Consider the following 22,951-nt stretch of genomic DNA (forward strand, 5'->3'; position numbering starts at 1 on the left):
GGGCACTCGGCAAATAGCTTAAGCACTCAAGCAAGCACTCCAATTAAACGGTTGATCAGGAATGGCTGGCCAGGCTGTGGCTGCATACCATGTAGGATCCCTTTAACTTCAAAGCCGGTCTTCAATGCGCCTACAGCAGTTAATGAATTAAAATGAATTTGTTCAAATAATGACTGTATCCACATCAGAGTTGCTGCTTGACGTAGAACAACCCTGGAGACCACAAAGTTCAATCGCCCATGAAATGAACATTGCAGATAATGCGCCATGTTGCCTGCTTGTCTGTGCACGCGTCACGTGGTACATCTCTCGCAGTCTGCGCAAACGTTATAACTTTATTTTAAAACGTCCGTTTTTCACAAGATTTGCTTGGATTTCCTGTGGAGCACCCTGCAAAACCTCTGAAAATATACACACACATCTGGCAGATGCTATAGATAAGAAGTCCCTCTGGGAGACAGGGCATGTGGTGTTGCAGTGAATGCATTAAATCATACATCTCAATGAAGCTAGTTAATTTAGTTACATTCCTAAATTTTTTGTTCACTCAACATAATTCTCCAAACAATACAAAAAGATAAGTTCGAGGGTTTGGAAGTTTCACATTTCTTGTGTATGTATGGAGGAGGAGGGAGCATAACCTTGCTTGCTTAAAGTAAATATGTATATCGGCTTAGTTAAAAGACATGATATTTCTTTAAATCATCAGATTTCGACACTTAATTCGTCGGGACAATATCCGATCCTGAAAACCAAAATAATATTTCGATGATATCCTTTAATTAGTCTGTGAGAGTAGATCAAGGAAAATTGTAACATATCATGCATGAAATTGCTCCAAGCTCCAAATTTGAAAACTATAGTACTTACAAAAGTGATGTACACAACGATTCATAGCTATGATGAACAGGCATTCGATAATATGAGCGAGGAAAGTGGGAAAAATTTTTTTAAAATAACTGTCGTTATGAAAACATTGCGTTCTGTTCCAAGTCAAAGCAGGCCAAAAAAAAAAAAACATGGTGGCTTCAGACTCCAGCAAAGTTACCTCGGATACGCCTTCAGAACCCAGAGTGAGGTGGCCGAGGATCGCCTGATGAAGGATATAATTCAATAAGGCCGTTAATCATCTTCAAAAGGCTGTGTTTTAATTAACCCAAGCACCAAGTTTTCACTCATGCACTTCCTTGTAGTTCCCTTAGGATGCATGCAAAGTCTCAGACAGATAGGTTTCATGTTTTTGGAGTACGTACGTGTATACACACACACACACACACACACACACACACACACACACACACACACACACACACACACACACACACACACACACACACACACACACACACACACACACACACACACACACAATTCTAGATGAGGAAAGTCTGATGCTTCCACACCAAACCAGCTTCTGTCAAATGGAGCTTCTGCCACGTTTTCCAAGTTGAAAAAAAATAACAATAATAATTTTTTTTTAAGTTGTGATTATTATAGACTGCAAAACCAAATGGGAACACAACTAACGTTTTACGACTTCGAGGTGACAAACAAAGGAGCACAGGAGTTGCAAGAGAAAAACATTCCTCAAAATCAAATGATGCCAAAAGGTAACGTTCTTCTGTTATCTCCATGACATGCTCAGCAAAGAATGTGCTCAAATTCACCTGATCCTATCACATCTTGGATGTTGGACAGAGTCGAGCCAGGTTAGTACTCGGCGACCTTCATGGAAGCAGAAAACTGTAACATTTGGAACAGCAAGATGGTGTGCTTGCCACTGAGCTTTCAAGGTCCTCGAGATTTATTTGTTTCCCGAAAGAGTAGAACACAAACAGAGTTGTGATTCTGGTACACAATCAATAGTGAGCGCTGCATCTCAAAGAATACCATCCTCCAGATGATTATTTAAGCATAGCTGCACCTCTTCTGCATCTGCTGGTATAATGTTGACCAAGTGTATCTTTTGAAAAGCAGGCCAATGTGTGCCAGCCAAATTCCCTGCTCAAACATTGATAATAAAAAATGGGATGGATGTTAAACGAAAGAGAAAATTAAAAGTTCAGAAACCGGTAATTGCAAAATGTCATCATTATTTAATTTTGCACTTTACATCCATATATTTATTTTTAAAGCAATCTAAAGCAGCAAATGCAGCTTAAAAAATCTCCACTTTGTTTTCTTCTTTATCTTTACAATACAATTATAAATGAACAGGAAACAAAGATTCGATGTATATTTATGTTCATTTATGACTGTGTTATTAAGCTCTCTGTGGTAAATAATAGTGGTCAAGGAATTGCCCCCCCCCCATTTGGGGAGGGACCGCTCTTGTAGACAGGCCCTTGCTGCTCCGAGGGTTGGCAGCGAGTGCACTGGAAGCAGCAGGGGGAAAGAGAGTGGCATTTCTATATGTGGGGGAATTACGTGTCCAGCCTGTGGGTCGCCCAGATAGCAGAGCACTGGTATAGTTCACCAGAAGACCTGGGTTCGATTCCTGGACTGGGCATGGAAGTTTTCCGACATATACATACAATTCTGTATCTTCACTAGACTCGGTGGTATAATGTTTAAAGAATCCACTCTGAGTCTGGTTAATTCCAACCCTGGTTGAGTCATAGTGAAAACTCGAAAAAAGCTGCTTCTTTACTCAACCCTCAGAATTTAAAGGTTGGAGTACGGTGTACAAACCCTGTTGGTTTGTATACTTGGGGAAAGAGGAAATTTCTCCTGAATTACCATGTCGACATTCAGTGCTGGATGTATTCACGGTGCTGGGAAGTTGGTCACTTCACCCAAGCTAAGCGGCTGCATTTGTCTGAAGTCAAGTCAGTTGTTGTCTACTGTATCTGTCATGTGCGTGCGTGAGATTTTTGTTGCAGATCCTCCACAAGTCTGAGACCCTGTAGAAAAAGTAAATCTGATTATGGGATGTGGGCAGAGCAGTTTCCAGGTTGTATTTCGTGCCCATTCCAATTTCCCCCAGAGAATCCTGTGGTGGGCCTCTTTAAACTGATGTAGCCCTTGTTACTGTAGTTGAGCTCTGATTGAGCTACAGGGAATGCACTGATCTAGGATTTCAATCCAGCTATGATGAAGCACCAATAATGCATCGAAGTTAGGTTGTTGTGAGACACAAAATACCACTGGTAATTTGTTCATGCAATCGCAACAGACCTCAAAACAGAGGTGGTGGAGACAAACACACTCAGGAATGGTCGTGGATAACTCGGACATGATCCACATATAAGGTACAAAATAAACTTCTGGTTAAATTACACAAATTCGTCAAAATGTGCCCAAGGCAGCACGGGGCGCTATATCAAAGTAGGCCACCCGGGGGCGGTATATTAAAGTCTATCTGCGTGTGGAACCACAAACCGACCCCTTTCACGTCTCCAGCATTCCTTCGGGAAATGTAGTGAAAAAGGCTAACAACATGCCCTTGCTGTCAGGTTTTTACCTCACCTGGACTTGTCAGGTGAGCTTATGCGATTGATGAGTGTCCATAGGCGAGTGAGTGAGTGAGTCACAGTCCGTAACCACTTCAGTCATATTGCTTGAACCAAACAAACGATTTAGATGAGACTTGCCCACAAGCTTCATATCTGATGCGTAACGAAGGTGTGTTGACCGCATCAAAATCTGCGCTCATTTCGGGGGTATATGGGTGGTTTTTTGATCCCCCAAAATAGTTATTTGCTCTCTTCTCCGAAACTACACACAATTTCAATGAAACTTCACCACAACCTTCATCACCCATGACGTACCAAAGTGAATCGAGCACATTAAAATCTGTGCTCATTAAAAGGGTCTATGGAGGGGAGGGGTTGACCCCCCCTAAATAGTTATTTGCTCTCTCCTCCGAAACTACACACAATTTCAATGAAACTTCACCACAACCTTCATCACCCTTGAAGTCCCAAAGTGCATTGACCGCATCAAAATCTGTGCTCATTAAGGGGATTGGAGGGGTTTACCCCCTAAAAAAGGTATTTGCTCTCTTCTCCGAAACTACACAAACTATTTCGATGAAACTTCACCACAATCTTCATCACCTGTGACATACCAAAGTGTATCGACCACATCAAAACCTGCATTCATCAAGGGGAGTCTACGGGGAGTTGTGAGGGGGGGAGTATGGGGTTAAACCCCCAAAATAGGTATTTGCTCTCTTCTCTGAAATTACACATAGAATTTCAATGAAACTTGACCCCAACCTTCATCACCCATGATGTAACAAAGGTTGTTCACAGCATTAACAATAACAAAAAAAAAAAAGAGGGTCGACAGGGCTCTGCTGGGAGTTTGAGTCCCCCCAAAATAGGTATTTGCTTTCTTCTCCAAAACAACACACACAATTTCAATGAAACGACCACAACCTTCATCACCTATGATGTACTGAAGTTTGTTCACTGCATTAAAATAAATAAATAAATAATCAGGGTCTAAGGGGGTTGGCGGGGGATTTTAGTGAAGGTTGCTCCTGATCCAGGTGAGCTTCAGGACGCATGGTCCTATTTTTTGTGTTGTTCTTTAGTTTGCATCAGGACAGTAAGGTCACCCGCCTGTTGGGTAAGTGACCGTCAGTCCCCCAAGGGAATACTTTGTAAGCGATGGCTGCCGCTTCATTGTACCGCTTACTTCAGATACGGGTGTGATTTTTTTCAGGATGTTTGACAAAATAAGAATAACAAAATAGGATTGCGCATCCTGAAGCTCACCTGGATCAGGAGCAACAGTCACTCAAACCACCCATGGACCCCCTTAGACGCTGATTTTTTTAATGTCATGAACAAACGTTGGGACATGTGATGAAGTTGTTAGGATTATTGTGGTCAAGTTTCATTGAAAATGTATGTGTGTGTTTATGTAGTTTCGTAGAAGAGAGCAGATACCCATTTTTTTGGGAGGGGGGGGAGGATCAACCCCCCCCCCCATAGATCCCCTTAATGGGCGCAGATTTTGATGCGGTCAATGCACCTTCGTTCGGCATCATATATGAAGTTTGTGGCCAAGTCTCATCAAAATTGTGTTTGGTTCAAGCGATAATGACTGAAGTGGTTACGGATTGACTCACTCACTCACTCACCTACATACACTGCTCGATCGCATAAGCTCACCAGACTGAAATCCAGGCAAGCTAATAATGATAATTTTTTTAAATGAAAAAAAGGATGCGGCTTCAAAATAGGAAGCAGGTGTGGACAATCAACTGGTATTTTTTTTTTTTTAATATTTGGCCTAAATAACAAAAATACTTTTACACACCGATGAGGGCATGTTTAATCGTGCATTTAAGGACTTGAAGCAAGCATAAGGCAAAAATGGTGTAGTTAGAACTGCAGTTGCATTCTAATATTCCTCCTGGCAGTTTAAGTTAACTTTAGAATCACTATAGGTTACGCCGTTGTGGTTTATGTGCTGCAGTAAGGATTTCCGGTAACTGAAGTGATTACAGTTGTAATTACAGTAATCTGCAGAGAATAGCTCAATACTGGAGTTAAAACTATAGTTGGTTACATTAATGTGCAGAGAATTACTCCTTAATAGTTAAAACTATAGTTGGTTACAGTTCTTCATTGCAGTAATCTGCAGACAATTACTATAATAAAAAGGGACGTATAAGAATTGCATGGCTTATAATTGGTAATTTACATGGGACGGTGAATATGGATGTGATAGGAATGCTTGAATTTGCTTAAGGAGGCAGTTCGCAGACATACATGGAGAATCTTTGAGGATAGATGCAATCCTCTGGAGAAGTATGACAATATCAAATTTGGCCGGAGTTACAGACTCTCGAAGGAATCATTTCGTTGGCTGCTGAATCGAGTACAAGATGACCTGGATCAACCTACGATGAGGAGCAATGCGCTGAACCCCCGCCAAACAATTGTCCGTTGCGCTGCGATTACGTGCAAGTGCATCATTTCAAATGGAAGTTGGAGATACTGTATGTGCGGTGTTTCACAGGATAATCGGCTGTTAAGACGCGCGCAATGAAACGGCTGTTTATCTCCCTTCGTAAATTGCTATTTAGACGTACGATTAGCTGTGCATGTAGAATTGTGTTTTTGAAAGCATCTCAGGGTTACACGTGTGTTCGCAAGACACTCGCTAAATGCCTTTTGAACATTTGGCCCATTGTACATAACATACCCATGGAAGTGATGTTACACATCCATCCCATTCATCCATTGGGACCATACTCTGTGCAGTGCGTTGGTGCTGCCTAAGCAGTCTCCTTGGCTATTGGGCACAATCCTGGACGGGTCGCCACTCCGACACAGGATACCAGCAAGCTGGCACTCATTTTGCCGTCCTCAGAAGGATGATAGGCAGAGTCAACCCCACCTGGTATTAATTCAACAGCCGAGTGGGATTTGAACTCAGGATCCTCGGATCCCAAGCCCTCCACCCGAACCATCAAGCCAACACCAGGCATATACGTTGCACAATCATCATGACATCTCCTTTGTTTCAGCGAAGAGATCTTCGTTAAGTGATTAATAGTCCTAAATTAAACCATTCGTTATTGCGAACAATTGTTAAGTGGTGGAAACCTGTACAAGTATTCAATGTTTGTCCACCTCGCTTTGCAGCCACAATTAGACTTCTTGTTTTTCTCAACACAAGATTTGTCTTCCGACAAATACAGCACTGTGAAACCCCGACATTCATGGATTTGACATTCGCGGACCCTGCATATTCGTGGTTTATGAAACGTGACCCTGCTTCTACATCCGTGGCCGTGTGTTGCACACACATTTGCAGGATTTTTTGGGGTGCAAAAACCATCTCACACCAACCGTGCATGCATAAAGCACCTCTCCGTGCGCATAAACCATCCTCCGCCCCCATCCTCCACAAACAACGGTCACACGACCCACCCCTCCTCCATTTACCCACAACCCCTGCTCGGCTACTTGTGTGCAGTGTGTCCTGGGTCTCATTATTTCTTCTTGTCCTGCTGCCTTGACCTGCTAACGTGAACCCTAACCCTCAACGGAATACAATTCAGCACCCTCACCTGCATACCCTTCGGAGCATGCCTCATCAGCACCCTCACCTGCAACCTATTTCGAGGAGTTCACTGGATTCTAACTCATCATCATAATCATCATCACATTAAAAAAAAAAAAAATACGTCGCATCTTAAATAGAAATTTGAAACAGTCCCTGCTGCTGCTGTTGCTGCTGTTTTTATATTTGCAAGCATTCTTAATGAAAATGTAATCATGTGCATTTGTGTTAATAAAAAATTTTAATTTTCCCTTATGAATCACAAACTTCCTGGAACCTATCCCCCTTTTTCCCATTGAAACAATGCCCCTACATTCGCAGATGCGACATTTGCAGCCTTTTTCAGCAACGTCTACCTTGCGAATGCCGGGGTCTTACTGTATTCATATTTCCCGGTGCTCTGCTCGCACAATTCCTCGGCACCTCGATGAGGACTTCTACACTCCAGATTCGCGGAACAGCCTGCAGTGTAATCAGAGATTCTTCGATTCCGGATTCACCAAACGATCAGAGCCAGATTTGCTACATGACTCACCTGAAAGCCAAAAATCTCATTTGCGTTCCCAAACCCACAAATTATTCTCGCAGTCCTTTCAAGACACATAGGCTTGATCTCCCTCCCTGCAACCCATCCACTCCACACCTGCACCTCTCCCGTCCCGACACGCAATCTCGCTCCTACATTTTGGTGAGTACTCCTGTAATTGTTCATTTCATTTCCATTTGTGTTCTTTCCTTGTTTGTTTAACGAATTGGCCCATTGGACCAAATTTTCATTGATCTTAACAGCCTTATAGCATACCTGCCTGCTGTACTGCTTTTGTCCTGGATCTTATTGTCAGGTCGTGCCAGATCAGACCTGTGACTTACTACAGGTACCATGTAAACCTGTACTAACCTGCTTTATGGTCGAGTTATCGGTGACTAAACCGTCTCCCCCACCAGCAGCATTAAAAACAAAACCTGTCAAAGAGCGGAGGAGCTCCTCGTGACCGCATTAGCCGTGAGTCAATGGCCATCCATATCTGGTGCCCAACTGCGTCTGCAGACGTCCTCCTGCAGTTGGGTTGCCTTTTTCTAGGAGGTTGGTGGCAGTATTTGCACTCCGACCATCGTAAGACACTTCATTCAGCAAAACACACGAAAAAAAAAAAACACAAATAAAACTGAAAACCCACTCCGTGGGAGTACTTCCTGTGAAGCTGCCCTTCGCAGGGCAGCTCAACGGATGAGGAATTGGTACTCCGATGCTGGTGGTTTGGCAAAGGAGATCAACGATGTGCTCATTGATGGTCACTGGAGGATTATTCAGGATTCAGAACTGCAGGGTCTACTGAAGTGCTCAGTTCCTCAATACCGACCACAGGCTTGTTGTAGCTACACTGAAATTGCACCTGAAATCCATGAGAATGGTACCATCCCAGCCTATGCTGGATGTTGGCAATACCCCAAGCAAAAATGCCACGGTTAGAACTATAGTATATGAAAGTCGTACTCTCATATACTACAGTATAGTAGCCTGCAGAGAAATACTACAGGAAAGGAATGACATTATTGCCTGGGGCTCAAGGATGAGTGGGTTGCTGGAGTTTGCAAACAGACTGAGTGGGGATTTGGGGGGAGGGGGGGTTGGGTGTTTTTGGGGAATCCTGAAGACTTGTGGAGTACCTACTTTCAAGATTATCATCCTTGATGTTACCGGTGGATGTCTTGGAACCCACCGTCAGGTGAAGAATAACTTTGTCTCCCAAGGGACACTGGATACCATTGACTAGAGTCACAGGGCCAGGCTAAATGGGAGAACTGAGCTGTTCAGGGAGCTGAGGCATAAAACTGTACGTTCACTGAAGGCGGACAAGGAGGCCCATGTGCGAGGAATCTGGGAGGGGGAAGAGCATCACCTGTGGTCAAGTGATTCTCGCCCTGTTTAAAGAGGAATTCATGCACTGTGTTCCTCCAAGCCTATCTCTCAGTGAACTGCAGTTAGAATGGAGGGTGGCGAGTTCTTGACTGACAGAAGAGTGTGAAGTGAAGGACCGCTGGGCTGGTTACTTTGAGTGGCTGTACCAGGTTGAGCCACCAACTGTTGAGTTGGATGTCAGGGGTGTAAGTGTCCCTATTGCTGATCCTCCAATCAACTGTGAACTGCCTTCATTTCTGGAAACACAGGCCACGGTGAACCAGTTGAAGGGGAAGTGGGTAAAGCTACTGGGATCTGCGGCATCCATGCTAAACTTAGGAAGTGGAAACATGCTGTAGTGTGGAATAAATTAACAATTATCCAATTTCTTTCAAAAATATGACACTTTGCATTTTTTCATTTATGCAATCCATCCATCCATCCATTGAGACCATACTCTGTGCAGAGCGTCGGTGCTGCCAAAGCAGTCTCCTGGGCTATTGGACGCAATCCTTGATGGGTCACCACTCCGATGCAGGATACTTGAATGGCTCAATCATCCCAGCAAGCTGGTACTCATTTTGCTGACCTCAGAAGGATACATGTTGAGTCAACCCCACCTGGTATTAATTAAATAGTGAAGCAGGATTTGAACTCAGGACTCTAGGATGTCAAGCTCATCACCCAAACATTTATGCAATTCAATGTCTTAAAACATAAATGACCCGTATCTTGCCAAAAGGTGACCACGTGTGACTTCTTTAAGGTCACACTGAGGTGAACAGAGCTGCTATCCACCAGGAGCGACTCCTTGAGGAATATCTGCCTACGAGAGATTCCGATGAGAATCGTTCTACAGAGTAACCATGAAAAATATGCGTTTGCCTCATAACGTCACCAAATGACGTCATAATGTCTCAAGCTTGACATAGAGAAAGCACTCATCGAGGTGTTCAATTTGAGGTACTACACCATATGGTTCCTAAAACTTGAAAATTTGACCTTGCGGTCAAATTTTGACCTAAGGCGCTAACCATGAAGGTCAAGGCCAATCGCCACTAAAAATTAATCAGCTGAGCGCCAGACCATGAACTATATTCCCATGAAGTTTGAAGACGATCCAATCAAAATTACTCAAAAAATAAGGGTTTCGTCGACTCCCCTGATTTGCGACAAAGTGACCTTGACCTTTGACCTTGACCTTCAAAATTTTATGCGCTGAAAGGGCATAAAACCTCTATAGGCCTCTGATATGCGAAGTTACAAAATTTTCCAATGATAACTGTTCTCTGCAGAATTTTTTTATACGTGATTACAGACAAACAAAAAATAAAAATAAAATTTTTTTAAAAAAAACATACAAGCTGACTAACATATCTTGCAAAAGCTTCGTTTTGGCAAGATAATAAATCGATTCTGAGTACAAGTAGAGGCCCAGACTTCAGGGAGCAAAACCAGACATATACGCCAAAAAATACAGTACAGTATATGTAACGGACCTGGGTCTTCCCAACGGGTGACCTTAGACTGCCGGAGATAAACTGCCAGGACAACTGAGTGATGGTGTTCTATGCATGCGCAGTGAGTCTGCAGTGCGGCCTTTAATAAATAAATATCAGGGTTACATGCCAAATCTCGGTGCCCCAGCCATAGCAAAATAACACCAGACAGGTCGACTCAGCCTGTCATCCTTTGAGGTAGGCAAAACGAGTACCAGCTTGCTGAGGTTAAGCCAATCGAGTATTCTGTATCAGAGTGACGACCCATCAAGGATTCTAACTCCTAACCAATAACACTCCCTCGTCATCCTTATGCACCCAACAGCATGAGGATACATACAGAATACATCACATTTAGGTGTATGTGTACAGGAAATCCTCATTTTACGTGGATGGTGCGAAACTGGAAACCTCCACATGAAATAAGACCAAGGGCCTTTGGGGAAAAGGGGGTTAGGTTAGCAGAGTACTCTAGCCGATAAACTCACACATCATGTACTTGAACAGTTTATGTGAGTCACCATCGCATGCAATGAAAAACAAAACATTGCGAGCTGAAGTTCACCACACCGCAAGAGGCTAAGCGCATGTAAGTGGTTACCACCCCTATTTTAGGGCATACCCTGACTTGAGTGGCATTTTTGAAAGTCACAAAGAATACTACTGGTCATGAAATTTGGTTAATTGCACAGACAGTGTTCCATAGGACCTTAAAATATATAGGTTCATGGGTCTATGATGTATATTACTGAATCTACAGGATTTTTCTTGAAGATACATGCCCAGTATTGGCCTTTTTTCTTGTTTCACCTTAAAATCTATATATTAATACTGAAGGACCAATTTTGTGCTCCTAGCGGTCGCATCGCGTTTTTCTCGGTACTGTGACCTGGACTGAAAGAAACTTCGTACCTGTAAGAGTGCATCGCACATAGTGGCAATAGTCAAACTTCAACTCTGAAGCAGAATAAACACTTTTCGTTTTACATTCGTTTACATGGCGACGTGTGACGTCACTGCTGAGAAGCGTAAGGACGTCATGACATCATCGGTCATTCGCTGACGTCATTACGTCTGTCGTCGACAGACCTTCACCGCTGAGAGGTGTAATTCCACTCCTCAAAATAGCGTCTGCAATGTAAAACCCTCTTCTGCACATGCTGACTACCTCAGAATGTGAATTTGACACAAAAAATGCAACAATTAACATTGTATCTATATATTAATACCGAAGGACCAATTCTGTGCTCCTCCTAACGGTCGCGTCACGTTTTTCTCGGTACTGTGACCTGAGAAGTTTGACACGGTGTTTGTACGTCAAAGTAGACACGTGCACAAATCAGGGGACTTCTTCACAAGGAGTAGTGTACACCAAAAATGTCATGTACAAGGACGTTTTTTAGGCCTCATTAGGTAAGACCATGGAGTACATCGACTGGGATCTGGCTCTGACAAGAGCCGCCACTGGTTGTCATATTGGGCTCATGGAACGAAATCTGTCTATGACGGGGTTTCGGCTAGTATGACATATATTAGACCATGCAAAAATACAACATATAAAACATTCTATATGAAATTTCTCATCTAATCAAAAGGTTGTCACCCACCGTCTGAGAAAATCAGCATTTGTGTCGGTCAGTGGTGGATTCGCATGATATATGCACATTCTGGCATATTTTTATTTCTTCTTGTTTTATTGCCCTTTTAGAGCCTGGGACTATGAAATCCCCTAACAAAATGACTAGTTTATCAATAACTCATATTTACGTGTCTTTAATTATTCAACTTATGACCAATAATCAATGTAAAAAAAATTGAGATGATCCGGGTGGATACTTAATTACAGCGGCTTGACCGAACGTTCCAACCCAAATGTCCGACTGCACGTCACAATTTTTTTAAAAAATGCTTTTATTCTTCTGTGCATCAGATTATTTTCACTAAAATTTATTTACAAACGGGGCACAGTGATATAGATATAATAGTATAAAAAAATATTGAAAACATGCATGGCTTTGGTTTAGAGTAATTTTGTCCGACTGCACGTCACACTTAAATTTTGAATTTGATTAAAAAAATTAACTTTCTTTAAAAAAATTTTTTAAATATTTTTCCAGTTATTTATAAAAACATTTTATTAATTTAGAAGGCAGTTAAAACAGTTTTGCAGAATTTAGAGAGCTTTTTGTTACTCCCAGAATTTATTGAATTGAAAATTTACGTCCAAGAATTTGTTCGATAAATCTCTCTTTTCGTGCTTTTCAGCATCTGACAGTCACTGAAGAGAGCAGTAATAAAAAAATAGGTTTGTATTATTTCTTAATAATCCCAGAAATTGGTATTTTGATTATTAGATTAGTTGCTAGAATAAGTTACATACTATGACCTTCATTTATTTTGCCAAAAAAGAAAAAAAAATTACGTCATTTCATTGAAAACTCTCAAAACCATCAGAACTAGCTGAAACTCCGTCACAGACGGATTCCGTTCCATGAGCCCAATATGACAACCAGCGGCGGCTCTTGTAAGAGCAGGATCCCAGTCGATGTACTTCATGGCCTTACCTAATGAGGCCTAAAAAACGTCCTTGTACACGACATTTTTGGTGTACACTACTCCTTGTGAAGAAGTCCCCTGATTTGTGCACGTGTCTACTTTGACGTACAAACACCGTGTCAAAACTTCTCAGGTCACAGTACCGAGAAAAACGTGACGCGACCGCTCGGAGGAGCACAAAATTGGTCCTTCAGTATTAATATATAGATACAATGTTTCTTGTTACATTTTTTGTGTCAGATTCACATTCTGAGGTAGTCATCATGTGCAGAAGAGGGTTTTACATTGCAGACGCTATTTTCGAGGAGTGGAATTACACCTCTCAGCGGTAACGGTCTGTCGACGACAGACGTAATGACGTCAGCGAATGACCGATGATATCATGACGTCCTTACGCCTCTCAGCGGTGACGTCACACGTCGCCATGTAAACGAATGTAAAACGAAAAGTGTTTATTCTGCTTCAGAGTTGAAGTTTGACTATTGCCACTATGTGCGATGCACTCTTACAGGTACGAAGTTTCTTTCAGTCCAGGTCACAGTACCGAGAAAAATGTGACGCGACCGCTAGGAGCACAAAATTGGTCCTTCAGTATTAATATATAGATAGGTACCCCTTCTTCAAAGTATCATATTTCGGAATATATATATATATGTAATTAAGCAATACGGTTTTTTGTTCTGAACTCAGTTAGACTTACACTTTCAGGAAAATGTAGTGAGAAGGCAATGGAACAAACTTCATTTTTTGACATTTTTGAAACAGAGTGGTAACCACTGATATGCGCTTAGCCAAGAAAGAGTTTTTCTCTTGGGAGTTAAAAATTATAAAGGGCAACATTAAATAAGAATAAAGGAAATGATTACGATACCACGGAGAGCAGTGTTGACGCACAGAAAGATCGGTACAGTACAGTACAGTACCATACAGTAGTGCACTGCGCTGCACACATTGTGGGTATCAGTGATCACACTGCGCTGAGTGCACGCGGCATCATGGCGGAGGAAGACGAATACCGACCCGCAAAAGGGAAAAGATACCGTGTAAAAGTGAAATCAGACCCACGGACATGTGTGTGCGAGTCCGAAACAAATTTATAAATAGAAAGCTTAATGGAAGTGAAGGAAATTAGTGTTTTGTTGTTGTGACTCATGGAAAACTTCCAATCTGCAAGAGGACAGACAGTCCAGTAACCGCACCAATTTTTTTTGTGGATTTCTTCCTCAGTTGAGCAACTAAACTTGTATTTGAGTTGCTCCCCACCCTTAGCGGTTGTTAAACAATTACATACTGTATCTGAGCTTTGCCTGAATTGATGGTTGAGGAGGAGGTGGTGGTGGTGGTGGTGGATATGGTTGAAGAAGAGGTGGTATAAGGTGATGATATACATTCTGCAAACAGTAAATCACTTTTTTTATTGCAGGAAGCTAAATCTCCCCGGCTGCATCACAGACAGGTCGGTGGCCTGTCTTTTACCACTGCCTTTATAGTCTTGCATCCCCGACATTTCCACGAAACTCCCCCAGGTTTCTCCAGCCCCAGCGGTACACATGGTTTGCCAGAAACTCCCTTCTGGTGAAACCCCCAAAATCCAGACTCACTGCTCACCTCCAATTATTTGTTCCTCTTTTCTCTCACCTGTGGAACCAACTTCCCCAGTCTATTGAGTCCCATTCTTCCTTCCAGAGCCTCAAGACAGCTGTTCATCCCCCGTCCATACGATCTGATCTGTTCTACACCAAATAACCCCATTCCCAAGCACTCCCTTTTCCCATGTTATTGTGATATTTATCCCCCCCACCCATCCCTCACCCCTTTTGGTTTGTTAGTTGTCGGTTGGTTTGTTCCTTTTGGGGTTCATCCCCACCTTCCCCTTCATCTTCTTACTGCGTTTCATTTAGCTTGTGTGCAGCTTTTTCACCCCATGTATCTGTCGTCTCCCCCCTCCCATTGACCTCAAGGTTACTTTCTCTTCCACTCTGCTGTTGGTGTTGCCCCGTTTCCATTTTGATCCTTTCAATTCTGCTCTAACGCTTCCACGACCCTCGAGGATGTATACAAAAAGTACCAAAATGGCAGAATGCAATACTGTAAAATAAATTGCTCTCTGTAGACCTTCTGCCAAATTTGGACAATGCTGCAATGTTGGTGATACTCAACTAAGCAACTAATAACAACACTTCATCAATGATCAAGAAATAGTAGACTGCTGCCAACACAAAAACAAAAGCTACACCAGCATCCCAAAATCTTGCAGATCATCCTTTACACGTTGGTTCATCTATGAACAATGGCTCAACCTGAAAGAAAACCATTACACACAAGATGAGAGGAATACAAAAAAAAAGGAGGGGGGGAGAGAGAAAGACAGACAGACAGACAGACAGACAGACAGACAGACAGACAGACAGACAGACAGACAGACAGACAAAAGAAGCAGACCTTGGCATCAAAATTGCAGTCACCACGGGCCAGTAATGCGATGTAATTGGTAGCGTTGAAGTCTGGTGGTGGTGGTGAGACTCTTAAACAACCGGTCTCAGGTTCTGCAGCAACCAACTTTCCCTTGGTGGTGGAGCAAAAGGTGTTTACAGTCAAAAAAAAAATTAAGTGCAAAGGCAAACAAACGTACAAGTGCAATTAAATATGAATGCAGAAGTGGCTATTATGTTGAAAGTGAAAGGAAATGGTAAATTAAGTAAGAAGAAGGCACAATAGAAAAATATAATACAAAATGATAGGGTGAGTAAAATGGTGGGGAGTGAAAGTAGGAAAGGTGAGAGAAGACTAAAGTGGCATAAAGAATGGATAAGGAATGAATTAAAAAAGATGTGGGGGGGGGAGGGGATAGTAGAAAAGGTTGCACCAAGTTTAAGAAAGGAAAGTGTTGTCAATGGAAATATTTTTAAAAACCAGAAACTAGAACTGCACTCTTCGAAGTCGTGATGTCACCAGATATGCCCCCCCCCCCATATTATTACATCATTATACATGCTTGTAACCAAGTTTGATTTAAATACCTGAACACGGATTCATAATATTAAATAATTCTGGCTGCCAGACCATGCGCCTCATCAGGTTGAAATTTAAAACGTATATTCCCCATGACTACGAGATCATAAACGTGACGTTTCATGGCGATTGATGGCGCCGTTCAAGAGAAATATATATTTTAAGATTTTCGTTCAATCCAATATGGCTGCCGGACCATATGCCCTATTAATTATTCGTGAACACCATGGGATCCCCAAGGCTTGGGGAACATGTGGGTGAAATTTCCCCTCGACCTGTCGAGCCATTCTGGAGCAGAGGGTTTTTAAAGCTTTGAGGGTAAATCCAATACGGCTGCCAAACTGTGTGACCTAGCTGTTCCTCATGGATAGGCGATCATACTGTACCTGCAAAGTTTCGCCTTGATCTGTTCAGCCGTTTCGGAGTAGAAGATTTTTGAAGGTTTTTATGTAAAAAAAATAAAATAAAATAAAAAATAAAATAAAAAACATGGTTGCGAAACCACGTGACCAATGACATCATCAATTCCCCCTCCCCCCCCCCGGAAAAACAATTTAGCTCTTGAAGACCCTCAAAATTTTTCATACTGATCGGATAAAGCGTTCGACGTATGTAATTATGACATCATAGCGAAGCCACCTTATGACATCAAATAAAATCTCACATTTCTCATTGGGAGTACTTGACATGTGCCAAGTTTCAATTGTTTCCATGGGAGAGGTAAACTGTCCACAAGTAACGTTTTTCAACGATGTGGAGACGAGGGCGCATACAAAAACTGTCACAACTCACCTGAATGCCATCTTTTGAGAGCTGGGGACCAAACGAGGCAGGACGGTCATTAAAAACCACCGAATAGTTTTCCTTCGTCTGCTGGGGGGGGGGGAGTGCAAAAGACACCAGCAGTGGATGACAGAAAATGCATGAAATTCCAAACAGAAAGGAATGAGGAACCTGAACATTGTTAAATCCCCCATTGTGGTTGACATTAACTGAGAGCCATGTTCCCCATGCTTCCCTCAATTATATTTTTATCCCACTTGCTTCCACAATTCACTCACCACAATAATGAAGCCACTCGCTGGGCTGCAGTTGAGGATGACCGTGACATACACCATAAGGATAATGTAGATCTGTGTAGCAGACAACATGATCGCATCCAGAGGGAAGGACATCACATTGGCTTTTTATCCAGCCTGTGGAGATGAGAGGGTGGAAGGGTAAAGGGGGGGAAGAATTGGTTCAGGTCATTAAAATAATGACATGTGTCAAGGGCAATAAAATAAAAGTCCTAATCAAAGCTTACAATCATTAAAAAAAAAAAACCAAGAAGGGCACTCGGTAGAGCGCACACCTCCACCAGGCTGAATAGTTTACATGGTGTAACCTACTGATAGTCTGCTCTAACGCTTCCACGACCTGGATCCGGATCTGGATCTGAAACAAAATCAAATCGACCTGTTCTTGTCACCTAACCAACTCATCCACCAAGTTTTCTCATAACTCGTCCAGAACTTTTTGAAATATCGTGTTATGTATCGTTTTTCACCCCATCGCTCATTGGTGAAGAATCACTTTAAAAATTCTAGTATCCGGATCCGACGACTACAATTTTTTAAAGCAATTCTTGACCATTGAGAGATAGGGCTAAAAACGATACATAGCACATCTTTCACAGGACCGGATTAGAGCGACCAGATGAAACTGTCGTGAGCCGGAGACCAAGTTAGGTTTATAAAATGGACTGTGCAATGGCACAATGTGTACAAAAACAAACATTACGTAATCCCAAAAATTACCCATGGTTGCATATGGGCTGATGATACGAAAGAGAAACAGGAACGTTAATTATCCTATGCCTTCGGCCTCCAGATACAAATGACAAAAGACAAGGGGAGTCACAAGAGAGCAGAGTTCCTTAGTCAAACCCGGTAAGTTGCCTGTGAGGGGTGTAATGTACTGAAATGGAAGATGCTTAGCAGGCAGACACGATGCGGAGGAACAGTCGAGCTGGGCTGTGGTGCACAAGCACGAGCGCGAGCGCGAGCGTACTCTGCTCGTGGCTCTCCTTTATTGCGTATTAGCATACTCACGAGCCGGACGACTCCAGCATTACTACGACGCCTCAGGCGGCGCGCACACCTTATATCCCTTGCCGATACGATGACCACCACGACCACTCCTCCCATCATCACGCCCATCATGCATCATCATCATGCCCCTCCCCGTAGGCCCGCAAACTACACCACACTCCTCCCTCCTAAAAGTATGATTATTAAATGATCACCATCATCATAAGCATAACATAAACCCCGACATAAACAAGGCACCAAAAATGACAACAGCGAAGTATAACAGCACACCACATCATATAATGTGTCGATGCGAGCGAGTGGAGCAGTAAAGGCCAGGTTCCAAAGACGGAGGTGCACAAAGCACCCACCACACTCTGACCGTGTTACCGATATGAAGCAGCAAAATGAGAAGCACAGCAGCACTACGCAGCAAAAACGCCCCCAGGCGGCCCATGCTGACATGGCCCTCGCCGAGGTCGTGGCGACCTTTCGAGCCAACCTCCCCCGGCACCATCAAACGCCTCCGGCCCACTCCCCCCAGGCAGACCCGACGTAGATAAACATTCCGAGGCCGGAAGCCCGCTGTCTGGAAGCCGTGGCGCCAGCCTTGATCGACCTTGGCCGGGGGCACTGAACAGCGCCGCTGGCTGTACGCATTTAATGCTCCAAAACAACTCATGCACCACAATCAGTTGAGACGCCAACGCCCGTCCAAACGGCCTTGAGCGAACACAGAGAGCTGCGCTCGCAACCAGAGGTGGGGGTAACGCCGACCAGGGCACCAGTCTTGGTTCCGAGCCGACCTCCGAGACCCACACGGCAGCTAGACGGGAGCAACTCCATTTAAACCACACTGCAATCATAGGCTCGTTATAAATCACTACGAACATCACTCGAAGTATTGCAAACTCACTTTTCCGTACAGCGCGGTCTTTTGATAAACCCCCAGCACATGACAAAGCAATTACCTGCGGCCTGTGGCAACTGGAGGCCAATAAACCTTCTTTATTCGCCCCCACATCACATTGATCATAACACCAACTCCATTGACTGATCTCCGCCAAATCCACTTTCACACGAGAACTGCTGGCATTTATTTCAACAACGTTAAACTGCATCATTAGAGCAAGGAAAATCACATATGCCATGAACAACAACCCACAACCTACATCACGAGTCCGTTTCTTGGTTGTCGACTCGATGTTGTGACTCGCGACTCCCTTTAGCGCCACGGGCTCACCGCCACCTGTTGAAGCTGCCTGAACAACACCGACGCGCATTGCCTCACGAACACTGCCGAAGCGCGGGAATCCATCGCGAGCGAAGCGCGGGAACTCATCGCGAGAGCTGACACGGCTCTCGCCGCTCCCGAACCGCACATCACTGCCGCCGGCAGCAACGAACGGTCGCTCCCGCTGCATCGACGCGGCACCCGCCGCCAGAGCCTCGCCCTCGGTACTCGACGAAGGCCTCGAAGAGAGCACTGGCACATCTGGAGGTACGAACCGGAGATCCAGTCCGAGGTGCGCCAGCCAGTCCCGACCCAAAAGGGGGGGCCCCTCCCCTCGTACAACGAACACCGAGAGCCGGGCGCGTCGATCTCGGTAGCGCACTGAGACGTCGGCCCTCGCAAGCGGTGCAATCGCTTCACCGGTGTACGTGTATAACGACAAGGTCGTCTTGACCAGGCGAATACCGCGAAGACCACGAGCCGCCTGCTCACCCATGACCGACACTGCCGCCCCGGTATCCACGCAAAATACAGTCGGTTGGCCATTCACTTCGACCTCAACCGTGAAAGGCGTCGTCATCTCCGAACCAACGGAAAACAGACTCAACCGTGGTTGCATCTCCTGCTCCGGCTCGCCGGCATCGTCATGCCCCGGTTGCAGGCCGATCTCCAGGTCACTGGGGTCCTCCCGCACCTCATCATCCAAGACCCCAACGGAGGCCCCCGCCATCCGACACACACGCTTCAAATGTCCCACCTTGTGACAATGCAAACACACGGTGTTCTTATACGGGCACATTTGTCGCAGGTGCGGACCCCCACACCCCCAGCAGCCGCGGAAAGCCCCTTCGCTCCAGGTGCGACCGTGCTGCGGTGCCCCTTCGCTCCCGGTGCGACCGTGTTGCGGTGCCCCTTCACTCCCGGTGCGACCGTGCTGCGGCGCGCGCCCTCGTCCCTGCGGCACTTGAGCCATCGCGCGAACTCCGGGCTGCGCGACCTGCGGCACTTGTGCGGTCACCGCGTGGACCTCGGAATTAGCCGCCATGCCCCAGCTGGAGCTACTCATTACGTCCTGGCCAGCAATGGCGCGGACATCCGTGAGTGTCTGCTCGACAGACGAAGCAGTCGCGACCGCCGAGTCGAATGTGATGTCGGTCAACCGCAGTATGGCTGCTACCATCTTTGCGTCTCGCAGACCAGAAATAAAACGATCTCTGAGCCGTGCCGGACGCTCCTCTGTCGTGAATTTGCACGGCACAGCCGAATGCTTCACTCGTGCTACGAAGTCCGCAACGCGCTCCTCGCCACCCTTAGCGAGATGATCGAACTGGAACCGCGCGAGATGTAACGACTTCTCTGGCGCCAAGTGGGTCTTCATTTTCGCCACGATGTCTTGAAAGGATAGCACATCATCACTGGGCCTATTTGGAGCCACCAAATCACTCAGCAGCCGTTAGTGCTCCGTTGATAGCGAGGCGAGCAAGATCGCCTTGCGTTTCTCTTCATCCTCTACATCATTCGCCCAAAAGTAGCAACCTAACTGTTCAGAAAACAACTCGAACTCATCTCCCCCGAACACGGGTACGCGTCCGTGTGCCGTGCCCCGACCTTCTGCCATGCTCGTGCTGGTGAGACCCTTGGCTCCGTAGCTTGGAACCGCCCGGGTTACTTGCCGCCCTGCACACGCCGATCCGAAGATCCTCGTTCGCCAACTGTAATGTACTGAAATGGAAGATGCTTAGCAGGCAGACACGATGCGGAGGAACAGTCGAGCCGGGCTGTGGTGCACAAGCACGAGCGCGAGCGTACTCTGCTCGTGGCTCTCCTTTATTGCGTATTAGCATAGGCGGCGCGCACACCTTATATCCCTTGCAGATACGATGACCACCACGACCACTCCTCCCATCATCACGCCCATCATGCATCATCATCATGCCCCTCCCCGTAGGCCCGCAGACTACACCATAAGGGGAATGCCCAATTCGGATCTCTCAATGGTGAAGAATCACTTTAAAAATTAAACAATTCTCGTATCCAGATCTGGATTCAGATCTTCACCAAAATCGGATCATTTCGTCCTTGCAACACACCCACAACCTGTCCACCAAGTTTCATCTCAATCTGTCCACAACTTTTTGAGAGATTATGCTATGTATCGTTTTCAGCCCCATCTCTCAATCTTCTGCTTCTTGCGTATGACAGCTCCGCTGCTGGGGTAGCTACCATTTCTTGGAAGCGCGACTGTCGCTGATGCAGTGCCCCTCTACCAGTACACACTGGTACTCATTTAACTGACCTCAGAAGGATGACAGGCTGAGTCAGCTCCTGGTGTTTTAATTCAGTGGCAAACGGAGCTTGAACTCAGGACCCGAGGATCACAAGCCACCACCCGAACCACGAGGCCAACACCAGGAATTATCTCTAAATGGTCAAGAATCACTTTAAAATTCTAGTTGCCGGATCCGGATCCAGATCTTCACCAAAATCTAATCAGTTCTTCCTTGTCACACACCCAACCTGTCCACAAAGTTTCATCCTGTTCTGTCTACGACTTTAAGATATCCTGTACACAAACAAACAAACAGACAAACTGACAGAAAAGGGTGAAAACAATCTCCTTCACCTTCGGTGGCGGACGTAATAACATTTACTTTACATATATTCAAACATTCCATATGGAAATAACTATACTATATGAAGCATTTATTAACACCGAGGAACCATTTCTGCGACGATAGAATAAAGTGACATTCAAACACAACCATTATAAATGACTCGTAAGGCGCTGTCACACCTTGACGATTTAGCCAGCGTATACCAACTTGTGCAAAATTTGTCTGAAACGCCGGCACACGTCGAATACGTTATGGGTAAGTTTTTGTAAACGTTAAGAGCACGCTGAAAAACACTGCCATACGTCGTAGTACGCTGGCTTTCTTCGTTGTACTTTGCGGTTGTCCTCAAATTTTAGCATGCTTGAAATTTTACGACGTATGCCGGCGAATGACTCACAAGTTCCGCAACACTGGCCATAAGTTGTAGGCACGTTATGCGATCGTTGACACACGTCGACACACATTACTTGTAAGTTACTCATAAGTCGAAACACGTCGATGTAATGATATGATTAACGTACCCGAAACTTATTTATAACGTGTTGTAGGCACGTTACACGATCGTTGACACACGTTACTTGTAATAAAGTTACTCATAAGTTGAAACATGTCGAGGTAATGCTTAGCGTACCCAAAACTTATTTCTAACCTATGAGTAACGTGCTTTGAACCTATGAGTAACGTACCTCTAACGCATATTGACGTATGTAGACGTATTTTATTGACGTCTTCCGGATGACCACAGAACTTACTGAACGTGTTTCTAATTTACAGCTACCGTATAATGGCGTATTGGCAGCGTTGCAAAAAATAAAAATAAAAAAAACAACCATAACTTCCGATATTTCGTCACGTGCCGTTACGTCACGTCCGATTGCCTCTTCAGTTTGCTCATGTCTCATTCTTAGTTCCTCCTCTGTGAATATTTTCTGTTTGAGGGTATTGTCACGTCGACGTCGAAACTTAAAAGCAAATGTCCGAATAAATTAAAAAATTCGTGATAGACTAAAAAAAAGTAATAATAATAAAAAAAAACA

At 44.5% G+C, this 22,951-nt stretch overlaps 1 protein-coding gene across 4 annotated transcripts in view; it reads right to left on the reverse strand.

Annotated features, from left to right (window-relative positions):
• LOC147023601 (E3 ubiquitin-protein ligase RNF13-like) overlaps positions 1–22,951 on the reverse strand; it is a 97,013-nt gene that overhangs the window by 59,019 nt on the left and 15,043 nt on the right. For 2 of the 4 annotated variants that reach the window (XM_085889153.1, XM_085889152.1), the window contains exons 2-4: positions 17,055–17,189; positions 16,786–16,866; positions 15,424–15,546 (exon numbers count right to left, since the gene is read on the reverse strand). In XM_085889153.1, coding sequence (XP_085745279.1) covers positions 15,424–15,546; positions 16,786–16,866; positions 17,055–17,168 — 318 coding nt within the window. In that variant the 5' untranslated portion in view covers positions 17,169–17,189. The remainder of the gene's footprint in view (positions 1–15,423; positions 15,547–16,785; positions 16,867–17,054; positions 17,190–22,951) is intronic. The other 2 variants (XM_085889155.1, XM_085889154.1) reach the window with 1 other exon arrangement.

This window comes from Eptatretus burgeri, chromosome 7 (genome assembly GCF_056783735.1).
Source record: "Eptatretus burgeri isolate ZD-2024b chromosome 7, Ebu_testis_v1, whole genome shotgun sequence".
Classification (NCBI taxonomy): Eukaryota; Metazoa; Chordata; class Myxini; order Myxiniformes; family Myxinidae; genus Eptatretus; species Eptatretus burgeri.